At 43.6% G+C, this 19,056-nt stretch overlaps 1 protein-coding gene across 5 annotated transcripts; it reads left to right on the top strand.

The window, feature by feature from the left end:
* Positions 1–21: 21 nt before the first annotated feature.
* VEZF1 (vascular endothelial zinc finger 1) lies at positions 22–16,402 on the top strand. 5 transcript variants are annotated; one of them, XM_067714633.1, is made up of 8 exons: positions 656–845; positions 2,775–2,900; positions 3,458–3,678; positions 5,565–6,259; positions 7,020–7,083; positions 8,117–8,318; positions 9,800–9,934; positions 13,021–16,402. In XM_067714633.1, exons 3-8 carry the CDS (start codon positions 3,673–3,675, stop codon positions 13,446–13,448), a joined length of 1,530 nt encoding a protein of 509 aa, XP_067570734.1. In that variant the 5' UTR covers positions 656–845; positions 2,775–2,900; positions 3,458–3,672; the 3' UTR covers positions 13,449–16,402. The 5 variants fall into 5 exon arrangements, with proteins under 5 accessions (XP_067570731.1, XP_067570734.1, XP_067570735.1 ...); XM_067714634.1 differs by lacking the exon at positions 2,775–2,900; XM_067714630.1 differs by lacking the exons at positions 656–845; positions 2,775–2,900; positions 3,458–3,678 and adding an exon at positions 22–206 and having other exon boundaries at positions 8,135–8,318; positions 9,803–9,934.
* The last annotated feature ends 2,654 nt before the right edge of the window (positions 16,403–19,056 follow it).

Below are 19,056 nucleotides of genomic sequence, written 5' to 3'. Positions count from 1 at the left end.
ACCCAGTAATGACACCTCTACGCGTGGGAAGTGTTTCCCTCCGCACAGGGAGGATCTGAGGCTGCACCCCAGTGGGATTCCCTGCTTGAGTTGGAAGGCCACTCAGAGGTAGATGCGTATCCAGCAAGAGTGCGGAAGGTTTCGCTGGAATGAAATACCAGAGGGGAAAGACACTGCAAGTCGAAGGGGCTTCCCCCAGTTTGGAGGTAGGGGCTGTGCTGCGCGAAAGGAACTGAAGAGCCCGGGGGCCACCGTGGCCTGTGCCTTCCGCTGAGGGCCTGAGAGGGACGCGATGCTGTCGGGCACCGGGTTTGAGTCACGGGAGCTGGCCCGGCCGTGCCCAGCGAGCCAGCGCCAGACCCTGGCGTCCTCCATCTTCTCTCCTGAGCTCCCCCTGTTCCAGCTGCCTGAGCCACGGACCGCAGCACCACACACCCCCGCGGGGGGGGACGCCGCGCCCCATCCCCGCCCCCGGCCCCACCCCAGCCCCCCCGCGGGGGCCCTGACCCCACCGCCCGCAGGCACTGGCTGAGCTCCGAGGCGGCGAGCGGGCCGCGGGGACGCCCGGGAGGGGTCCGGGCCACTGGGGGCGGCGGCGGCCGGGTCGGGGCTCCCCCCCCGCCCGCGCTCGCCGCGGCGGTGGTGCGTCCCGGAGGTTACCGGAAGTGGCCGCGCTCGGCGCTGCCATGTTGAGGAGCCGCCGCTGCCGCTGCCGCCGCCGCCGCCGCCGCCGCTTTGTTGTCGCCTCCTCCGCCTGAGGAGGCTCCCCGAGCGGGGGGGAGTGGGGAGGAGGGGGGTCGGCCGCTGCAGCCATGGAGGCCAACTGGACCGCGTTCCTGTTCCAGGTACGGGGGCCCCCCCCCGGGGGGGACACGGGGGGGACAGGGGGGCCGGGCCCGGGGCTGGCGGGCGGGCGGGCGGGCGCTCCTCCTCCCCTCCCTCCCGGCTCCGCTCTCCGGCCCGGCCTTAATCCCCCTTTGTTTTTCCGCCCGCCCGCCTCGGCGGAGCGGGGCTGCTGAGGTGAAAGGAGGCGGCCTCACGGGGTGCGGGGAAGAGAGCAGGCCTCGGGGTGACCCCCGGTCCCCCCCCAGCACACAAACACACACGCGCACACACACACACACACCCTTCCCTCCCGCCCTGAAGGGGAAGGGAGGAGGCCGGTCGCTGTCACCAGCCGCGGCCCAGAGAAAGGAGGGCGCCGGGCCGCTGGATAGCGCGGTCCGCTCGGCCACGGCGCGCCGGGCCCGGGCCCGTACCGTGGGGTGAGGGGGGTCCCCGGGTCTTGCTCACTTCCCCCCCACTTCATCCATCTTTTCGCTCGCTCTCCGTTCTTTTCACCTCCCTGTCTTCTTTTTGTGTGTATATGTTGACTTTCTGACAAGCCCCCCCGCTCGAGTCCCCGCGAATAGCGGGTATCCTTGGGCTCCCCGCCACTCCCCCTTCCCGCCGCCCCCCTCATGTTTACCCAGTTGGGGGGTGCTGTAAACGTGTATCCCCTCCCCAAACTTTTTCGTTGGATTTACGTGTTTTCATTCCCAAGCCAGTGCCGAGCCTTGGCAGCTGACACCCTCTCCCTCTGTCCAGCTCTACCGCCGTCCCATTCAGCCCGGGGAATCCCCCGGCCGGGGGTGGGGGGGGCGGGGGCCCGGCACTCCGGGAGGCCCCACCTTCTGCTGGGGCGCGTTTCTCTCTCGTCCCACCTTTAGCGTTTCCTCCAACCAAGTGGGGGAGACGGCCAGTGGAGAGAGCAAACAAAGTCCGCTTACAGAGCCCCCAGATGAGTCATTCGTGGGGTGTTGGTCTTCACTTTTTGCAAGAAACTTGAAAGTGACTGTAGCCGATGCGTTGGCAACCTTCTTGCCCGCCCATCTGAGGTGGGGACCCCTATTTGGAAGACCTAGAACTTATTTTTTCCCCGCTTCGTTTCTGTTTGAAAACGAAGCACTTAATGGGCAGTAGTAATGAGCTCACGGGGAAACTTAGGAACCGGAGGTTAGGAAGCTCGTCACTTTAAGTGCGTTCTTCCCGCCTCTCTGAGTTATTTTCCTTCTTTGAATAACTTCGTGAAATCTCAAATGCGTAGCTTGGGCGCTTGAGACCTTTTGGAACTAACCAGGAACGGATGCAGAATTTTCAAAAAAAATCCTCCCAGCCACTGGACCCATCCCAGTGGAGTTAATATAAGGAACTGGATAATTCAAACAGTGCCTACTGTGTAGAGATGGTTTATTGTTTTAAGACATATTCTTTCGAATGTGAGTAATTTGATTTTTAAGTAATTGAAATATATTCGGGCTTCTTAAAATTGAACATACCCAAAATTACGGAATTCACTAACTTGGCCCTTATTGTGATCTTGTATTGTTTTAACAAGTGCTTTGATGAGCTTGATAATGTGATAAGTCAACTTAAAAATGCATTGGAAAAAAATGATACATAACTAGCTTGCATCCAGGTTGGTGTAAAGGTGGCAAATGCCCCCTCTAGAAAAAGCTTTCAAATGGTCATTTTAAAATATGGGATTAATGGGCCACTGCAGTGATTTTTCACATGAGGAATGATTTAGATTTACCATATTAAACGTGCTCTCAATGGAGATTGGAAAAAAACGAGAGTTCTTTATGTAAAGGAAAACCCCGTAACTAATTTTTGGAAAACTAGTTGAAAAATCTTTTGGAATACTTTTATTATTCTTTTCCTGGGGAAAGCAAATGCCAAGCATTTAATGATCAACTTTTTAATTAGATTTTATATTATTTAATTTTTTTCAGCTATTAAAATCTTTTTTTCCACCTGATGGAGAAGTGTGAAAGCTAATATTTGATCCTGGGCTTGGCAATGTGTGCAGTGAAAATTGTTGGAAAACTTATAATTTAGAGCCGAGGACAGTTGAATGGGTAAAGAGAATATTTCAGTCTTTTCTCTGGAAAGGTATGAATAGACTTACTCAGTTCCAGTTTTAAGTAATTTTCACTGGGGAAATGGAGAGTTAAACTCTCTCATTTGTTTCCTGGAGCATCCTGTTGAATTTATATTTTAAAACAATTTAATACCTGCTTGCTTTCCAAATAACCTGGTGGAAAGTGAAACCCATATCTGTTAAAGTGTTTGATGAATGATTCTCCTAATAGGACATTCAAGATATGACTCACTGATGCCAGTTTCCTTCAGAACAAAATCTTTTACCCTCTGGCACTGGAGATTTCATGGTGCCATATCCTACCACCCTGGGTGATGAAATAACATTTCTGTTTTGTTTTTTTTGCCAGCCCCAGAAGAGGAAAGCTTGGGCAGGGTTAAAAAAGCCTTGCAGTTGAAAGAGATGGGAGATAAAATTAAAACTTTGGTTTGATGATGCTAGTCAAATAAAAGTCTACCCAGAAGTTATATATTTTTAAAAATCACTTAACGGAAGGCAGGCCATGGTTGTTATTTTACTCTGTCTCTCCCTCAGAGAACAAGTTGGGGAAACCCAGTTCCCCTCTTAGAAGGCTTCATATAGAAGTGTGGGGATCCTAGGAATCCTCAGAGAGTGATTCCCGTAGTGGGCGAGGCATTCTACAGCATTTCACCCGAGAAGCAGGGACCTGGTGTGACCCTCCTGTGAGAGTGAGCTTCAGCAATGCTGTAAAAATACTTTATGTTGCCACAGACATCTGAATTGGTAAAATGGCAGTAAGTGCTTTTAGTACTCCATCGAACTAATGGTTGTTTAGAATTGAAAAATGCCTCTGAACACTATAAGTCTGAACTTTGTCCAGAAGATTTGCTTTCCCTATTATCTGATCTGTTAGCCTTTGAAATTGTATATCTTGAGCTATCTTCAGCTATTAACCGTTTGAATACTGTACGGAAGCTTGGGCATCCTACAGCCAGGTTGGAAAGGGGGTAAGATTAGAGTCCAAATTCTATAAAGTTTTTACTAAAGTCACTTGGGTAGACCCTGACAATTACAGGAGCTCCATAAATTAAATTAAAAGTGGACTCAGTGTGAGCACTAAGTCCAGAAAGATACTCATAAGTAAGCACACAATTTCTATGAGTACTTCCAGGACTCAAAGGAAGATTCAGTCAAAATAGTTAAATTGAAAGTGGTTAACTCTGGATATGACACCTCCTGATGATTTAGGGAAGTCTGGTTCTAGGCTTAGCTGTTGTGCTGCTATCAAGTAAACATGGAGCTGTGTGTGGTAGGTGTTCTTATTCGTCAGGAGAGGAGCTCTGTGTGAGTGTGTCTGTGTGTCTCCATATTTTTTTACTTAATGGAGTGTAATGTAGAACTTAGATTTAGAGTGAAAAGGGTAAATAAGTGTCCAGAGTGTCTGAGATGATGGGATGGGCCCTTCCTAGGACACTGTATGCTTAAAATATTTGGAACTCTTACCTCTGAGTGCATGTATCCTTTTAGGATGACAAAACTCAAGCATAGGGGCTCGAGCTCACTGTCCAGAGTTTCAAAAATAATGTTGATCAAATACAGCATATTAGGAAGAACTATTTCAGGAATTTTTTCCCATCATTTCCTAAATGTTAATCAGTATAGAGGTATGGAGAATTTTGGAAGAATCAAAACCAAGTGAGTAACTACTCATAAATACCAAGAACCTGACCCACAATGAAATTTTGGTTTCAGTGCAGCTAAAGAAAATTTCCAAACATTGTCCAGCTCCCAGTTTTGGAGTGGAAAAGCACTTTATAACAGCAAATGTCCAATACTTTAACTCGCCCTACCACTGCTAGAAGAAGATGAAAATGAAAGGAATTTAAATTATTTATAGTTTGTTCTTTCTTATTAGTCTGAGTTTAGGGTTTGAACAGCTAGTGTTGCTAAAGGATGCAGACTTCTAGTGTAAGATTAAATGAACTGAGAAACAATTGACAGGTGTTTGCTGGGGGCTGCCTTCACAGATGCCTTCCAGGATGATTAATAGCAGATTCCATTTCAACCAAATCTTTTAGTAGAGTTAAGTGGAAACTTTAAAAGTAAACTTAACCACTAGCATATGTATTCAGAGACCTAGATTCCTTGTATTACTTAGCAACAGCCTCTTTCCTCCGTCACTGAGAGTTTGTGATGGAAGGGGAGAGACGTCTATTTTCCTAGGTAAAATAGACAAGTAGATGATTACATGTCTATATGTGTATGTGTGAGTGTGTGGCTTGTGGATTACTGCAGTAAGGTACTGTTAAATAGTTAAGTCTGGAGTGTAATTTTTTTGACAAGTTATTTAAACTTGGTCTCAGCACTGACAGACTAATGCAGACTCATTTCATCAGCTGGTATGTCCCTTATGAACCAGGGTGGTGTGTAGTTTAGTCAGCTGTTTGAAAGCAAGATCACTGTCAGCAACGTACTCGCAAAAGTTTTGTGTCTGTGCAGTGATTTTAATGCTTTGTATTGGGAGCTCTGAGAGTAGCTAGGTGGTTGCTGGATCTCTGCTGCAGAGAGTAGCTTACAGGCTCCTTGATTGTTTCTTCTGGTCTCTATTGTCTGAAGCATGTTGAATTTTGAAGGTCATTGTGAGAGGCTGAATTTCTGAAGTGTAAATGTTTGGTTTTAGGCCCACGAAGCCTCCCATCACCAACAGCAGGCAGCACAGAACAGCTTGCTGCCCCTCCTGAGCTCTGCTGTGGAGCCCCCTGATCAGAAACCATTGCTTCCAATACCAATAACTCAGAAACCTCAGGCTGCTCCAGAAACATTAAAGGATGCCATTGGGATTAAAAAAGAAAAACCCAAAACTTCCTTTGTGTGCACTTACTGCAGTAAAGCTTTCAGGGACAGCTATCACCTGAGGCGCCACGAGTCCTGCCACACAGGCATCAAGTTGGTGTCCCGGCCAAAGAAAACCCCCACCACGGTGGTTCCCCTTATCTCCACCATCGCTGGGGACAGCAGCCGAACTTCGTTGGTCTCAACCATTGCAGGCATCTTGTCAACAGTCACTACATCTTCCTCGGGCACCAACCCCAGCAGCAGTGCCAGCACCACAGCTATGCCCGTGACGCAGTCTGTCAAGAAACCCAGTAAGCCTGTCAAGAAGAACCATGCTTGTGAGATGTGTGGGAAGGCCTTCCGAGATGTGTACCACCTCAATCGGCACAAGCTCTCCCATTCGGACGAAAAGCCCTTCGAGTGTCCTATTTGTAATCAGCGCTTCAAGAGGAAGGACCGGATGACTTACCACGTGAGGTCTCACGAAGGAGGCATCACCAAACCCTATACTTGCAGTGTTTGTGGGAAAGGCTTCTCGAGGTACTGCATTTTGCTTTGCTTTTTTTTTCATTATGGTATCAGTACGATCTCTGCGTGATCTAGAAGGTTTATGTGAGAATAGATATTTGCAGGCCTGTGTTATTAGAGGAGATTGGTGACAGATAAAGTATTACACCTCCAGGTCTAATTCCAGTTTGGTGTGGCTGACAAGTGGTGACATAGTGATTAACTTACTATTTCATTTAAGAAGTGCCTTGGTGGACTCAGGCCTTCTTTCGGCACATCAGTACTTCTTATCACTGCGAAACCATAAGTTTTCAATTCATTTGGGTGGCTGGACATGAGATTCACTGCACAAACCAAAGAAACATATCCTGGAAGTTGGGATGACCTTGGAATCTCTTAAAACTTTTAAGAGAACGTTTTTTTCCATTTTTCTGTGGTTACTAACATTTCACTAATTTTCATTTTTAAAGGCTTTTAAAGTTAATGTAGTAGCAGTTGTCTCTGGCAAGTGTTAGGACTAAACTTTGGGTATTTTGTAATTGTAAAGAATCAAGACCTAATATGATTTGATGTTGACTAGGAAAGAAAATTAACAGGTATAAAGGACTAAGACTTTTGTTTATGGTAAGAGAGGTAAGGAGGCTTGCACTGGGGGGTGGGGGAGTTGGTAATTCCGCTGTCTTTCTTTAAAATGTCCCCCACCCATGTCTGCCAAGCATGTAAACATCACAGTAAGTAGCATTTCTCTATGTGTGTTCCGTTACATCTTCTGTTGAAACTCTCTCTTTCACAGGCCTGACCACTTAAGCTGTCACGTAAAACATGTCCATTCAACAGAAAGACCCTTCAAATGCCAAGTAAGAGTTAAAATGACTTATCCTTAGTGTAGCACTTAATGCACATTATCCAGAAGGTCTGAGCCAGTCAAATCTCACCTTTCTTGAATAGTCGTAAAATCACTGACTTGAGTAAATGTGGTCCATTTGAATTCTGGTTTTATAAAATATAAATGACAGCTTCTATTTCTGTGAGGCAAGACCATTTAAAAATGTAAATGTTGTTTTTGTTAAGGTACATTTCATTTTCCTTGGGCAACAGTGTTTATTGTTATAAGAAAAAAAATTTATTGTCTTGCAAAGGTCGTTTATTTGAAAAGAATAAATGAATGAAGTGTTTTAAATTAACTTCTGGGTTGATGATTGAGGTTGTTTTAACCATAATCTAAGAAAATATGAATTTTCTCCCAAATGTTACCACTTACTGGATTTGGCTATCGCCAAATTGGAGCATTCTCTAATGACATAAGTTGTGGTAATGAAGAGGTTAAGAATCTTGCTAAATGAAATGACCGTGTTAGGCGTCAGTAATTCTGGTTTTTTGCTGGAAGTCTTTTTGTGCTCCTTTCAGTTAAATTTTGTTAATGACTGATTTTATTAAGTAAGTGATTCGAATTCTAAGAAAAATCCAATTGGAGGAAGGAAGCTAGTGTCATTGAGTGATTACCTGTCATGAGGCCTTGGGCCAGGCTCTTAATCCACCAGTAATTTTGTGAGGTAGGTATTATTTTCATTTTACAGATGAAATAAATTCAGATAGGTTAGCTAACTTGCTGAGTATTACATTGTTTAGTGAGTCAGGGAGCTGGATTTAAATCCGGGTTTAACTGACTCTACAGCTCACATCTTTCACTACTCTGTTGATATTTTTTTCTTCCCCTCAAAATGTAAGAGTCTAAAATTCACCAGGTGTTTTATCGTGAGTACAATTCTAGGTAACACATGCAGTTAAAATTCAGCTAACTCAGTCTGCTTGCTGACATGAGTAGGGTAATACCTAGAATATAACGTACTTTAAAATGAGTAGAACAGGATAGTCTATATTTAAAAAAAGTTTTCCTCCCTCATGCAGACGTGCACTGCTGCCTTTGCCACCAAAGACAGACTGCGGACACACATGGTACGCCACGAAGGCAAGGTATCCTGTAACATCTGTGGGAAGCTCCTGAGCGCAGCATACATCACCAGCCACTTAAAGACACACGGGCAGAGCCAAAGTATCAACTGTAATACATGTAAACAAGGCATCAGTAAAAGTAGGTGACACTTCAAATTGTATTTCTTTTTTTTTTTTTTTTCTTGCAGTACGCGGGCCTCTCACTGTCGTGGCCTCTCCCGTTGCGGAGCACAGGCTCCAGACGCACAGGCTCAGCGGCCATGGCTCAAGGGCCCAGCCGCTCCGCGGCATGTGGGACTTTCCTGGACGGGGGCACAAACCCATGTCCCCTGCGTCAGCAGGCGGACTCTCAACCAGTGCGCCACCAGGGAAGCCCAAATTGTATTTCTTTTGCGTTTCAGATTGATGGAATCTAGATTTTTTTTTTTTATAATATATTGAAGATATTTTCACCTGTGTTCTCAGGACTATATTAATGTTCACCTTACTTGTTTCCTCCTGTTGCTAAAGTATGCAAACACGCGTCAATGGACGGTGTATATTAGTGTTGGAAATACACTTTACGTACATGTATACAGGCAACAATGATAAACTCTCCACTTATTTTGCTTTTAATCCTGTACTGTCTACTAATAACGTCCAAGTTAGAAGAGCACAATTTCCCTGCAGCTATTTTTCAGTGTGTCCCTTCTTCTATGGGGTTTGAATAAAAAGCTTTAGTGTGTTAGGATCGTGGCAGCAGAAGCCATACTAGGAAGCTGCATCTTATGCCAGGCAATTTTAACTGATGTTATTTAATGTAAGGAAGATTCTCAGGCACGAGTGCCCCCTAACTCCTGATAGTATTAATAACATGTCCTTCATAACCTAAAGATAAAAGCAGTGTTACATAATTTTACTTCTCAAACCCAAATCTACAGAGAAAAGGGATAGCGTACCCATTTGAACGTTTAAATGCTTTGCTTACCTTAAATTCAGAGTTGAAAAGATAGAATATTCCAGGGACTTGTGGATAAAATTCAATACTTGCATTTACCCAGGCTTTTTTCTAAGATCTCCCTAACCATCAGAAGAAAGTGTTTTCCTAATTCTGTATTCTATTATATATGTACTTCATGCAGCAGAAACATCAGATTCTCAGAATAGGTGGCCAAAAGTGAATGGGAAAGAATGGTTAATGTGTTTCAATCTCATTCGTTTTTGCTTCTTTGTAAGTACATTGGGTTTATTATCTAGCATGTCAAACTTTGTTAACTTTACAGAAATTTACTTTTAATGTACATCGTTGTGGTCAGGTAACTAACTATGTTACATATTTTGATGAGCGTTAATTATTCCATACTAATATTACCCAAGTTCTATTCTAAAAGATACTTGCTTTTTAATGTAGCAAAGAATTCTTTTATGTTGGTTTTCCCTAGCTCTCTGGAGTTTTAAAATTTATCTATTTTGACCAGTAGAGACACAGCAGCACAAAAGATGTACTATAGTAAAAAACTATCAGGTCAAATGATAAAGATCATAGAGGCATGAGGAGTCAAAGTATCTAAGTTCGGATTTTGAAAAAATAGCCACACTTTTTCCAGGTAAATAATAGCGTTTCTGTCTTTGTCTTTGGAGCAGCGTGCATGAGTGAAGAGACCAGCAGCCAGAAGCAGCAGCAGCAGCAGCAGCAGCAGCATGTGACGAGCTGGCCAGGGAAGCAGGTAGAGACACTGAGACTGTGGGAAGAAGCTGTCAAAGCAAGAAAGAAAGGTAAGATGAGGCATCCAGTGCTCACAGCGTGGCTAGTGTTTTCATCTAGTATGCCAAGTAACAAAGTAAAACAGCCACAGCTTAGAGAATTCGGCTTTATGGAAACACTTTAAGGAGATACTGTATGCTAGGAAATACCTGGTAAAGTTATTAGCAACAAAGCTTCCAAGCTTCCAAGTAAGTTTTTTTTACTAGGAAATAAAAATTCTTAGTACTTCTTGTCAGGTTCTTTCTTGTGACTTAATTTTGTTACACATTTGTAGCCAAATTTGGTCCTTTGCTGTGTACGCTCAGAGTTCCTTTTTATGTTCATTTTTATGTCAACCTTCATGCATTAAAGGCTCCTTTTTGTGTTTTTAAAATAGTCCCACTCTTAAAGGTAGATGAAATATCCTTATGTGTACATAAGTTCATTTTCTTACAACTGTGTTATTTTCTGCTCTTTAGTGTTCTTTCTGAATTGTATTATTTATTACATATTTCAGACTCTATAACGCTGATGTCTTTTTTCTCGGTCTCACCCTTAATCTAATTCAGTCTGTCACTGGGGCTGGCATTAGCTTAACATGTATGTACTTCAGTTGTTAGTGACTTTACTGTAATTGTTACTAAAACTGGGCATGGTTTGCTTTTCTCTCATATATATCTTATAAAGAAGCGGTTGGAGTATCGGTTTTCAGCACAGTTTTTTAACTTAGTAGTTGTAGCTTTGGCTTCTGGACTACTGTGCAGCCATTTCAGTTAAATCATTTTGTCAATGTATCATCAGCCACAGGACAGATTCCTAAATTCCGTTTTGCCTTCCCCACCCTTGTCATGTCTTACTGTTTTATTTTAAATCCATAAGGAATCCCCTGCATGTAGGCTGTGCTGTAATTCCTTTGCTGTGTAGTTTCTTCCATCCTTTGCGTTCATGTAGTGCAGCTATTCCCTTCCTCAGATCCCTTCTAAACATTCTGTACTTGGAAAAAGATAAAAGGAATAGCTTTTCCATATATCTACTGGCACTGGAGGAAAGAATGCAGCAGTTCAGATAGGCTTTCCACTTTGCCTCAGATGCTGCTTATTCCTATCTTCCAAATGAATATTTGTCATTATTTTGATTAAATATTTTGTGATAAAGAGAAGGGATGGAGAATGGTGGGTAGGGGAGAAAAATTTATATGTGTGTATGTGCCGTGATAATTGCATAGTGGGTTGAAAGCGAAGGTTGAAATACGAAGGATGCTTTGCTCAGAGAAGAAGTAAAAGTGTTTAAGTTACAGAAAGGGATAGGGTTAGATTAAAAAGAAAATGAAGGGGAGGTGGGGAGATGGCACACCCACCAAGTAAGTGAAAGCTTATTTGGTGAAAACAGGAGGAGAATATTTTTAGCATGCTACCATCACCTCAAAAGTGAGTCGGTTTTCTCCCTCATTCTTTTCTTCTGCACTCTTCTGTTTGGTATTGTATTTCAGTGTGCTTGCACAATAAGACTCAGTTGTTTAGCTCATCTTCTGATCTGCGTGAAACAAAATGCTATTGTATTCCCATTTGTCGCATGAATCTCTTTGGAAACGACCACTGATGTTAGAAACTTCTGTGTTCATGTTAGTAAATGTCACGTCTGGGGGGAGAAGAGACTCCTGACCTGAAAACCTGAACTTGAATCAGCATGTCCCTTTTAAATATTGGGCTTAAATAAGGTAATATAAGTTTCCAAACCTGGATGACAATGAGATCATCATCTCAGCAGCTTTTTAGATAGATAGATATCCAGGTTCCATCTAAATCTCACAATTGAATTTCCTGGGAAGCAGTTTTTTTCAAAAAAACCTCCCTAGGTAAATGATTTTGATCGTCAGCCAGGTTTGGGAATCCCTGATACAGAGTATGGAGCAATGCCAAGGTTACATCATGCTCATCAAGGAAGGGCTGCTCATTGACTCAAGGGTCCACCTGAGGTGATTTGACCATGCGTGGCCTGCGGGCAGACCTCCATCTTTAGTCTCAAATGCATTTCTCCGTTTTGACAGCCAAGTCACAGCCAGCACCCCCATCTGTCTTCTTACTGCACTTTTCTGACACACCAGCAGGTGGTGCTGAATTTTGTTGCGGGGTGGTGTAAGGGGTGTCACCTGTGAGGGAAGTTTTCCTTAAGAAGTGCCCAGGCTTTGCTGATAACAAGGACCACGGTCCCCCAGCTCACTGCAGGGTCTCCTAGCCTGGCTAGTCCCCCTTGGTATGGCTGGTGGTGTGTGGAATACGTATAGTTAAATGACACCAGGCATAAAGTAGGTGATTATGTTAGCCTCAGAAAGAGAAGAAGATACGGGAGCGGGGAGGAGAACATAAACCTACTGAGGGATACTTGTTCATTCTAAACAACATTAAGAAACAACCAGAAACAACAGGATTATTTAACTAAAATGATTTTTCTAAGACTGAAATAAACAGATGATATTAAAACAGCTTGTTTATCCATCCCTACTTAATGGAGTTTTAAAACCTTAACAGAATGTGGCTTCACCTCTGAGAAGGCTTTAGAGTACATAGCATCGAGGACACACACCTCTCTCTGCTAGTTACAGTATGCCTTGTGAGAAGATTTTTCTGATTATCTGTTACTGTGTAACCATCTGCCCAGCTCTGTGTAAACAAGCTCTTCCAGCCTGGCCTGTGGGTGCTTGGTTCTTCCCGGGAAAGTCTTTAGAATTCAGAGGAACTACATGGAAGTGGTAGTGAGAAAACTTAGCCCTACTTGATATCTCTGCCCCCCAGAGTGCCTTGCAGAAATTACCTGATCTTCCAGCATCACTGTGAGGTAGGTAAGTAAATCTAAACTCCAAACCAAAAGCACCAAGGCTAAGCCAGTTGCCTCAGTCTTGTGAAAGGCACAGCATCGGAAGAGATCTGCTCCCGTGCTGGGATTCCTGGCCCCCAGTCTTGTGCTCAGAAGGATCCTCCCTTCCTGTTGACCACAGGGTAGAAAACTATAATTTAATTTATTAAATGTTTGTCCTTTTTAATTAAAAGAAGTTGATTCAGAAACTGAATTGTGTTCACTGTTTTGAGAGTCTAAAGGCCCTTTTGTCTTCTTATTTTAGAAGCTGCTAACCTGTGCCAAACCTCCACGGCTGCTACGACACCTGTGACTCTCACTACTCCATTCAATATAACGTCCTCTGTGTCGTCTGGGACTATGTCAAACCCAGTCACAGTGGCAGCTGCAATGAGCATGAGAAGTCCAGTAAATGTTTCAAGTGCAGTTAACATAACCAGCCCAATGAACATAGGGCACCCTGTGACTATAACCAGTCCATTGTCCATGACCTCTCCTTTAACACTCACTACCCCAGTCAACCTCCCCACCCCCGTCACTGCCCCAGTGAATATAGCACACCCTGTCACGATCACGTCTCCAATGAACCTGCCCACGCCTATGACGTTAGCTGCCCCTCTCAATATAGCAATGAGGCCTGTAGAGAGCATGCCTTTCTTACCCCAAGCTTTGCCTACATCACCACCTTGGTAAACAGTATTATAAAATCAAAATATGGGTTCAAGTAAATATTTACCAGCAACTTACTTTTAGTTTATTAAAGCAAAAAGTAAACCATGAAATTGGGAGATTTATTACATTAGTTAATAATAGTGTAGTAGCATTATTCTCCAATTTGGCTGGGATTGTTCAAAGTAGGGTGTGTATGTCACTTATCACTGGACCACTTTAGTTTAATCAGAAATTCCTTTTAGCTGACAGCATTGCTTAAACAGGATAGTAGTTGGCAAGATGAAAGCCGGAATTAAAACCAATCATGAAAAAGCAAAACCCATTTCAAAATTAAAAGGCAGCATTACTGTTTTTGATCCCAAGAAATCATTTTATTCTGAACACTAGCAGAACTCTTCTCCCCATATATACAAGGTGGATGGCTAATTTTAACCTGAAGTTCTAAATCCAGGGATTGAGAGCTAGTGTAAAATTGTCTGTGTTTATTGTTTTTATGAGTAAATACATGCATTGTCATAATAAAATGCATTTCAGAGAATATGCATTTTACCTTTGGGAATATGTTAATTTCAGGCAGCATTCCCTATGGGAAAGGTGATACCAGCTCTGATATGCAAAGCATATGATAATTTATCATTCTGTCTTCAACATATAATAGGGATTGTGACCTGATATTTGGAGATGTAAATATTGCTCAGCATACTAATCCTGATGGAATATAGCATTGTAGTTGACTTTTTTAAAAAACTTAAAAAAACAAACAAAATATACACATTGTGTTTTGGTAAGAAAAGGCCGCAGCTGACAGAGGAGAAGTCAAGTGTGCGGACAGGCAGACTCCTAACAAACAGAGGCCAATGGGACTCCTATTCAGGGGTCAAGGAGTACTTTGGAACAGTTAAAATATATTGCTTTAATTGGAAGATGCTGGAGGCACTGGGATGTGATATGCCCCTCTCTCTCCCAATCAGAGCCTGTTGATATTTCAACAGGGAAAGGTGTGTTAGTTGCTCACTAGAGTTTATGTCTTATATTAAATTGTATACAGTTTTTATTCTAACCACTAACTAGGTAGTATGCCCCTTCAGAACAAGCAGAGTGTATCTTTTTTTTTTTAAGTTCTCCTTCTGTTTCTTAAGTATTGTGCAGATTTGTTCAACTTTGTAAATATGGACAACACTTTTTGTTCTTTGAGAAAACACTTGTATCAGCTTTGTCGGGTTTTCAGGGAGACAGCTGTCTGCACTCCCTGCAGAAATCCAGCAATGATTGTGCACGTTAAGACATGTGCTTTTTATTTCTTAGCAGGATGTTTTATCTCTGTACATAGTACAAAGTAGAAACCAAAAGCTAGGGAGACAGATACTCTTTACACCATCATGTCACACATTAATGTTTTTAAAGCATTGTGTTTTGAAAAAGAAGTTACTAAAACCAAGGCGCTGTGATTATTTTTTTTTTAAGTTGCAATATGTTTTGGTTTTTTTTTCCTTTTTTTAATCTTGCAGTTAAGAGAAATGGACATTAGTTGTGTTAATCTTGCAGAATGTTTGCAGGACTGACTATCAAACTGGATGACTTCCATTTATACCCCACTGTGTCAGTTCAAGCATCAAAATACCTTGCATCTGAGGCAGACTTCCTACATCAGGGACAGGTATCTGTGTGTCATTATACAAAACAGTTCGAGGGGGTTGAACTACGTAGTAAAAAAATAAAATAAATAGTACTTAGTGTAAAATAATTTTATAAATGATCTTTTGTACTTTAGGACATTAAATTGTACAACTTTTGTATATATAAAAGCTTAGGAACTTTCTGTTTAGCAGGAAGGCAACACATTCCTACACTTTTAATGTATATGTTTGTTATAATGTCCATGTAAACATGCCCTATGTTTGTGCCTTTTAATTAGTTTGTCTCAATAAACAAAATGTAGAGAAAAATATGTAGCTATGACTTTGTTACAACTGTTCCTATCCACAGTACCAAAATGGTTTGTTTTTAATATGTAGAGCATTATGTGTGGACTACTGGAAGGACTCGTGTAGGGAAGGCCCATGCGTGGCCCTGCTGAGGTCTGGATTGGGCAGGTCTTGGCCACATTTGGAGGAAGCCAACGTTTCCTGGCATGCAGCCCCAGGACCAGGTTCTGGCTCTGCCCGCTAGGACCTGTCGTCTCTCTCTGGCTGGGCTGGCAATCACAATCCTCCATGATTGAGATGGCCCTGGCTTCCTCCACAATGGCCCAAGGAGCAGTCCTCAGTGGGGGCAGGTGCGGACCCTACCCCCAGGCTAGAGTGTGGTCGTCAGAACCCTAAAAGTATTAGTTCTTTAAAAAAAAAAAAAAAGATATATACTAGGAATGATTGCTTTATCAATTCATTGTATAATAAACAGGAGTGAGAATTCATTGTATGACTTCAGTTAAAATGATATTTTGTATGCATTCTTTATTCACTTAAGCTTGTCTGCAATAATAAACCCACGTCGTGTCTTCTTTTGGGAGGGAGAGAGTTGGCAGGCTGGGGGTGGCAGTGGGCCACTGAAAGCAGGGGCCGAGTAGGTTGTGTGGTGAAATTCTCCTGTCTTGGAACTGGAATTGTTTTGATGCTGATGAACTGATTCAACCAAATGTTGAAGGCAAGAAGGCCACCGCTCACGAAAAAAGCAGAGAGTTTGTTTTTCTCTTCTGGTTGTAACCTGGTTGAGAGCTTCCCCTTTATCAGATTGGCAGCTAAACAGTTGTATTAGATCATCCTCAAATCTGACATCCAGCCTGTTACGCTCTAGGGCTCGCTGCTTGGCCTACATTTGCCTTTTATTGTGTATCCATTTCCCTCCTAAGGTGTGCTCCTAAACGAAGGTTTCTATGTAAGCAGATGGATGATTTTTCCTGTCAATACCAGCACTGTATTACTAACATGCAAAAACTGCAGATTTATTTTGACAAATTAAAGTTAACCGGTCACAAACGTTATGATGGATTGCTTAATACCTCAGAAGCTTCACCATTTCACCATGATGATAGAGAAAGTTTTGAAGCACTGCTTCTCCAGGTGTACACGTCTTGATATTGGGTTGGAGAGAGAGGGAAGGACTAATGTCAGGCCGGTTTGACCACCGAGAAGGGAGAGTGGAAATGCACCAGACTGGCTGCAGTAAGAGAAGTAACCTCCTCCAGTCAGCTTGAGTAAAGCCCAGAGCAGGTGGGTTTCAAACATTTCTTTGCATGCTCTAAACCCAGTTTCTTTACTTGAAAAGGGTTTTAGGCTGGGTTGCCTACCCATTTATGTTCAACTAGATTCATCAGATGTCTACTGAGTACCAACAATGTGCCAGGCACTGTTAGGCACTAAAGGGCATACAAAGGTGGTTAAGACATGGTTGCTGCCTCCAAGGAGGCTAAGAGAGGTATGACAAGTACCCAAGTGACAGTACCACCAGACAGCAAATCAAGATGGATCTCACACCATTTTTTAAAAAGTTTTGGATACCTACATCTGTTTCATATATAATTGAGGCTTTCCAAACTTCCTCTGATAATTGCTTTAGTCTCTTTATTGACTCAGTGAAAACAGCTGGAGGAAGAGTTCCTTATGTTGCTTTTGTCTGGAATGGGAAGTGTTATTTCACTGAATTGCTAGTTAACCGTCCTGGCTGTCCAGGTGTTTCCACTCTTCTCAAGGGGTGCTGCTGTTTGGTCCTCTCTGGAGAGACCTGGGTTCGGGATGTAGAGGGCATGGTGGAGGTTTTCCCTGTAGTATCCTCAAGTATCGTTGCCTGGAATGGTAATCACTTTCCCCTCCCAGGCTTAATAAATCTGGCCTTCAGTCCTGTACTCTTCCCTCTCTAAAGAGTCTTGTAGCCTGAAAGAATGCCATTTGTCCCCATTTGGGCCTATAAATCTCCCCCACAACTGATCTGACCCTGGCAGATTACTGGATAATCTCTCCCTGTCTTGTAAAAGTAGGGGCCAGGCAGATCAGTGCGTTATGGTTCACGGCTGAATACTGACTGAGTTTGTGCATTGATCTAGACTCCAGCTTCTCTTGGCTGCTCACTTTTGGGCAAAGGCCCATGTAGTTCCCAAGGAAGGAATGGAGGGAGGGTCCAGGGCTCTGCTTAGGATCTTTGTGTGATCTAGCCCTCCCCTTGGACCAGCCCATCAGGGGTTGACTAGTTAGCTCTCTTCTTCCCAAGACAGGCACTTGACCCAGATCTTGGCCTTGGACCATGAGGGTCAAGTATTCTGTCATTTACAAAAACTGCCCTATCATGGGAAGGGAATGGAGTTTCACACTTCAGATTCTGTATCACCACTGACTTGCATCATAGCTTCAGAAATTGTCTTCATCCCTGATGATCTTTAAGTTGACATCCCACCTTCCCAACTGTTAAATATCTCTTTGAAGAGTACATAGAAGAAGAAGAACTTAAAGTCAGTCTTCTTATTGGAGTGAATCCTTTCTGATGTATATAACTGCCAACCATTCAAGAAGAATTCTCTTGGGTGTTTTGGTAAATTTACATTGTTTATGGAGTTTTCTCAAAGTGAGGTCCACCTGCATTTGGCTGTGTCAGCCCTTTCACCTGAATGTCATTTTTTCCTAAGTACACCTATAAAGACCCTGGGCAAGAACTAATATGCTAACGATGGACACTTGAGGACAACTTTTCATTCTGCCTGTGAGCGATTCCTTTGGCACGGCAGCTAGAGAGGACGAGGAGACCAAGGGAAATGGAAGGGACATGCCCTTCTAGTGACTGGTCCAGCAGCTCTGTCTGGCAGTCAGTGCCCAGGTCCAAGGCTGGGAGGAGTAATGTACCAATTCCAGAGGCTGCTCATGGAGAGGGGAGCCAGCCTCAGAGACTGGGACAGGAAGCTAAGTCTTTGTCAACCTCAGGGGCAATTGGGAGGCCACCAAAGCCATGGTTCTTACTGAGTCAGCCTAAATCCACTCAGAGATCAGGCTTGAAGGAGCCTGGGTCCCCAAGGCCCTTGGTCATGAGCCAAGAAATTCCGAGCTTTGTTAATGGTGGGAAAAGAGCCAGAGAGAAATCAGCTTTGCTTATGAGGTGAGGGAGAGAAGGGAAAGGGGGAATTTGGAGGTTAGAAAGAGGCCCAGGGAAGGGGGAGAGAGAGAGATTTTGGAGAAATTGTCCTTGTGCTTCCTGTGGTGTCATCTCCACCCTGTCCTCCTCCCCTTTCCATGCATCTGCCCCGAGCTGGACATGATTACTCAGAGGACCCTGAGACAGGCTGCTAGTGTAAGCCAGCTGTGATGATTTCAGCTCCAGTCAATGGGCAGAAAAGAAGACATGCTCTTCTTAGCCAGAAAAAGAACAAAATCAGTAGCTGAAGAAACAGGCAAGATTCAGGTGATTAGTAGGGAATCCCCACCTGTGGTGGGGACCCAGGAGCCCCTTCCAGCTGAGGAGGTGGGGGTCCCCCTTCCTGAAATCCTAGAGCTTCATCCCAGGAGAGTAGGCCTAGACTCCAGGGTGGCCTGTCCCACACAAGTGAAGTTCTGCCACTTTGCCAACACCAGAAACTGTGGCTATCAAGGATGTCTGAGGGAGAAGACTGGGGAGAGGGTGGAGTTGTGGAAAGAGGAAGGAGATAGAA

This window comes from Pseudorca crassidens, chromosome 19, assembly GCF_039906515.1.
Source record: "Pseudorca crassidens isolate mPseCra1 chromosome 19, mPseCra1.hap1, whole genome shotgun sequence".
Classification (NCBI taxonomy): domain Eukaryota; kingdom Metazoa; phylum Chordata; class Mammalia; order Artiodactyla; family Delphinidae; genus Pseudorca; species Pseudorca crassidens.
Note: the sequence above shows the minus strand (reverse complement) of the source record. Positions and strands in the feature narration are given on the sequence as shown.

Coding starts and splice junctions, on each gene's coding strand:
- VEZF1 (XM_067714630.1), top strand. CDS start 150: ATGAAATACCAGAGGGGAAAGACACTGCAAGTCGAAGGGGCTTCCCCC. Junction 7,084..8,134: donor AAAGACCCTTCAAATGCCAA/GTAAGAGTTAAA, acceptor TCCCTCATGCAG/ACGTGCACTGCTGCCTTTGC. Junction 9,935..13,020: donor TGTCAAAGCAAGAAAGAAAG/GTAAGATGAGGC, acceptor TTCTTATTTTAG/AAGCTGCTAACCTGTGCCAA.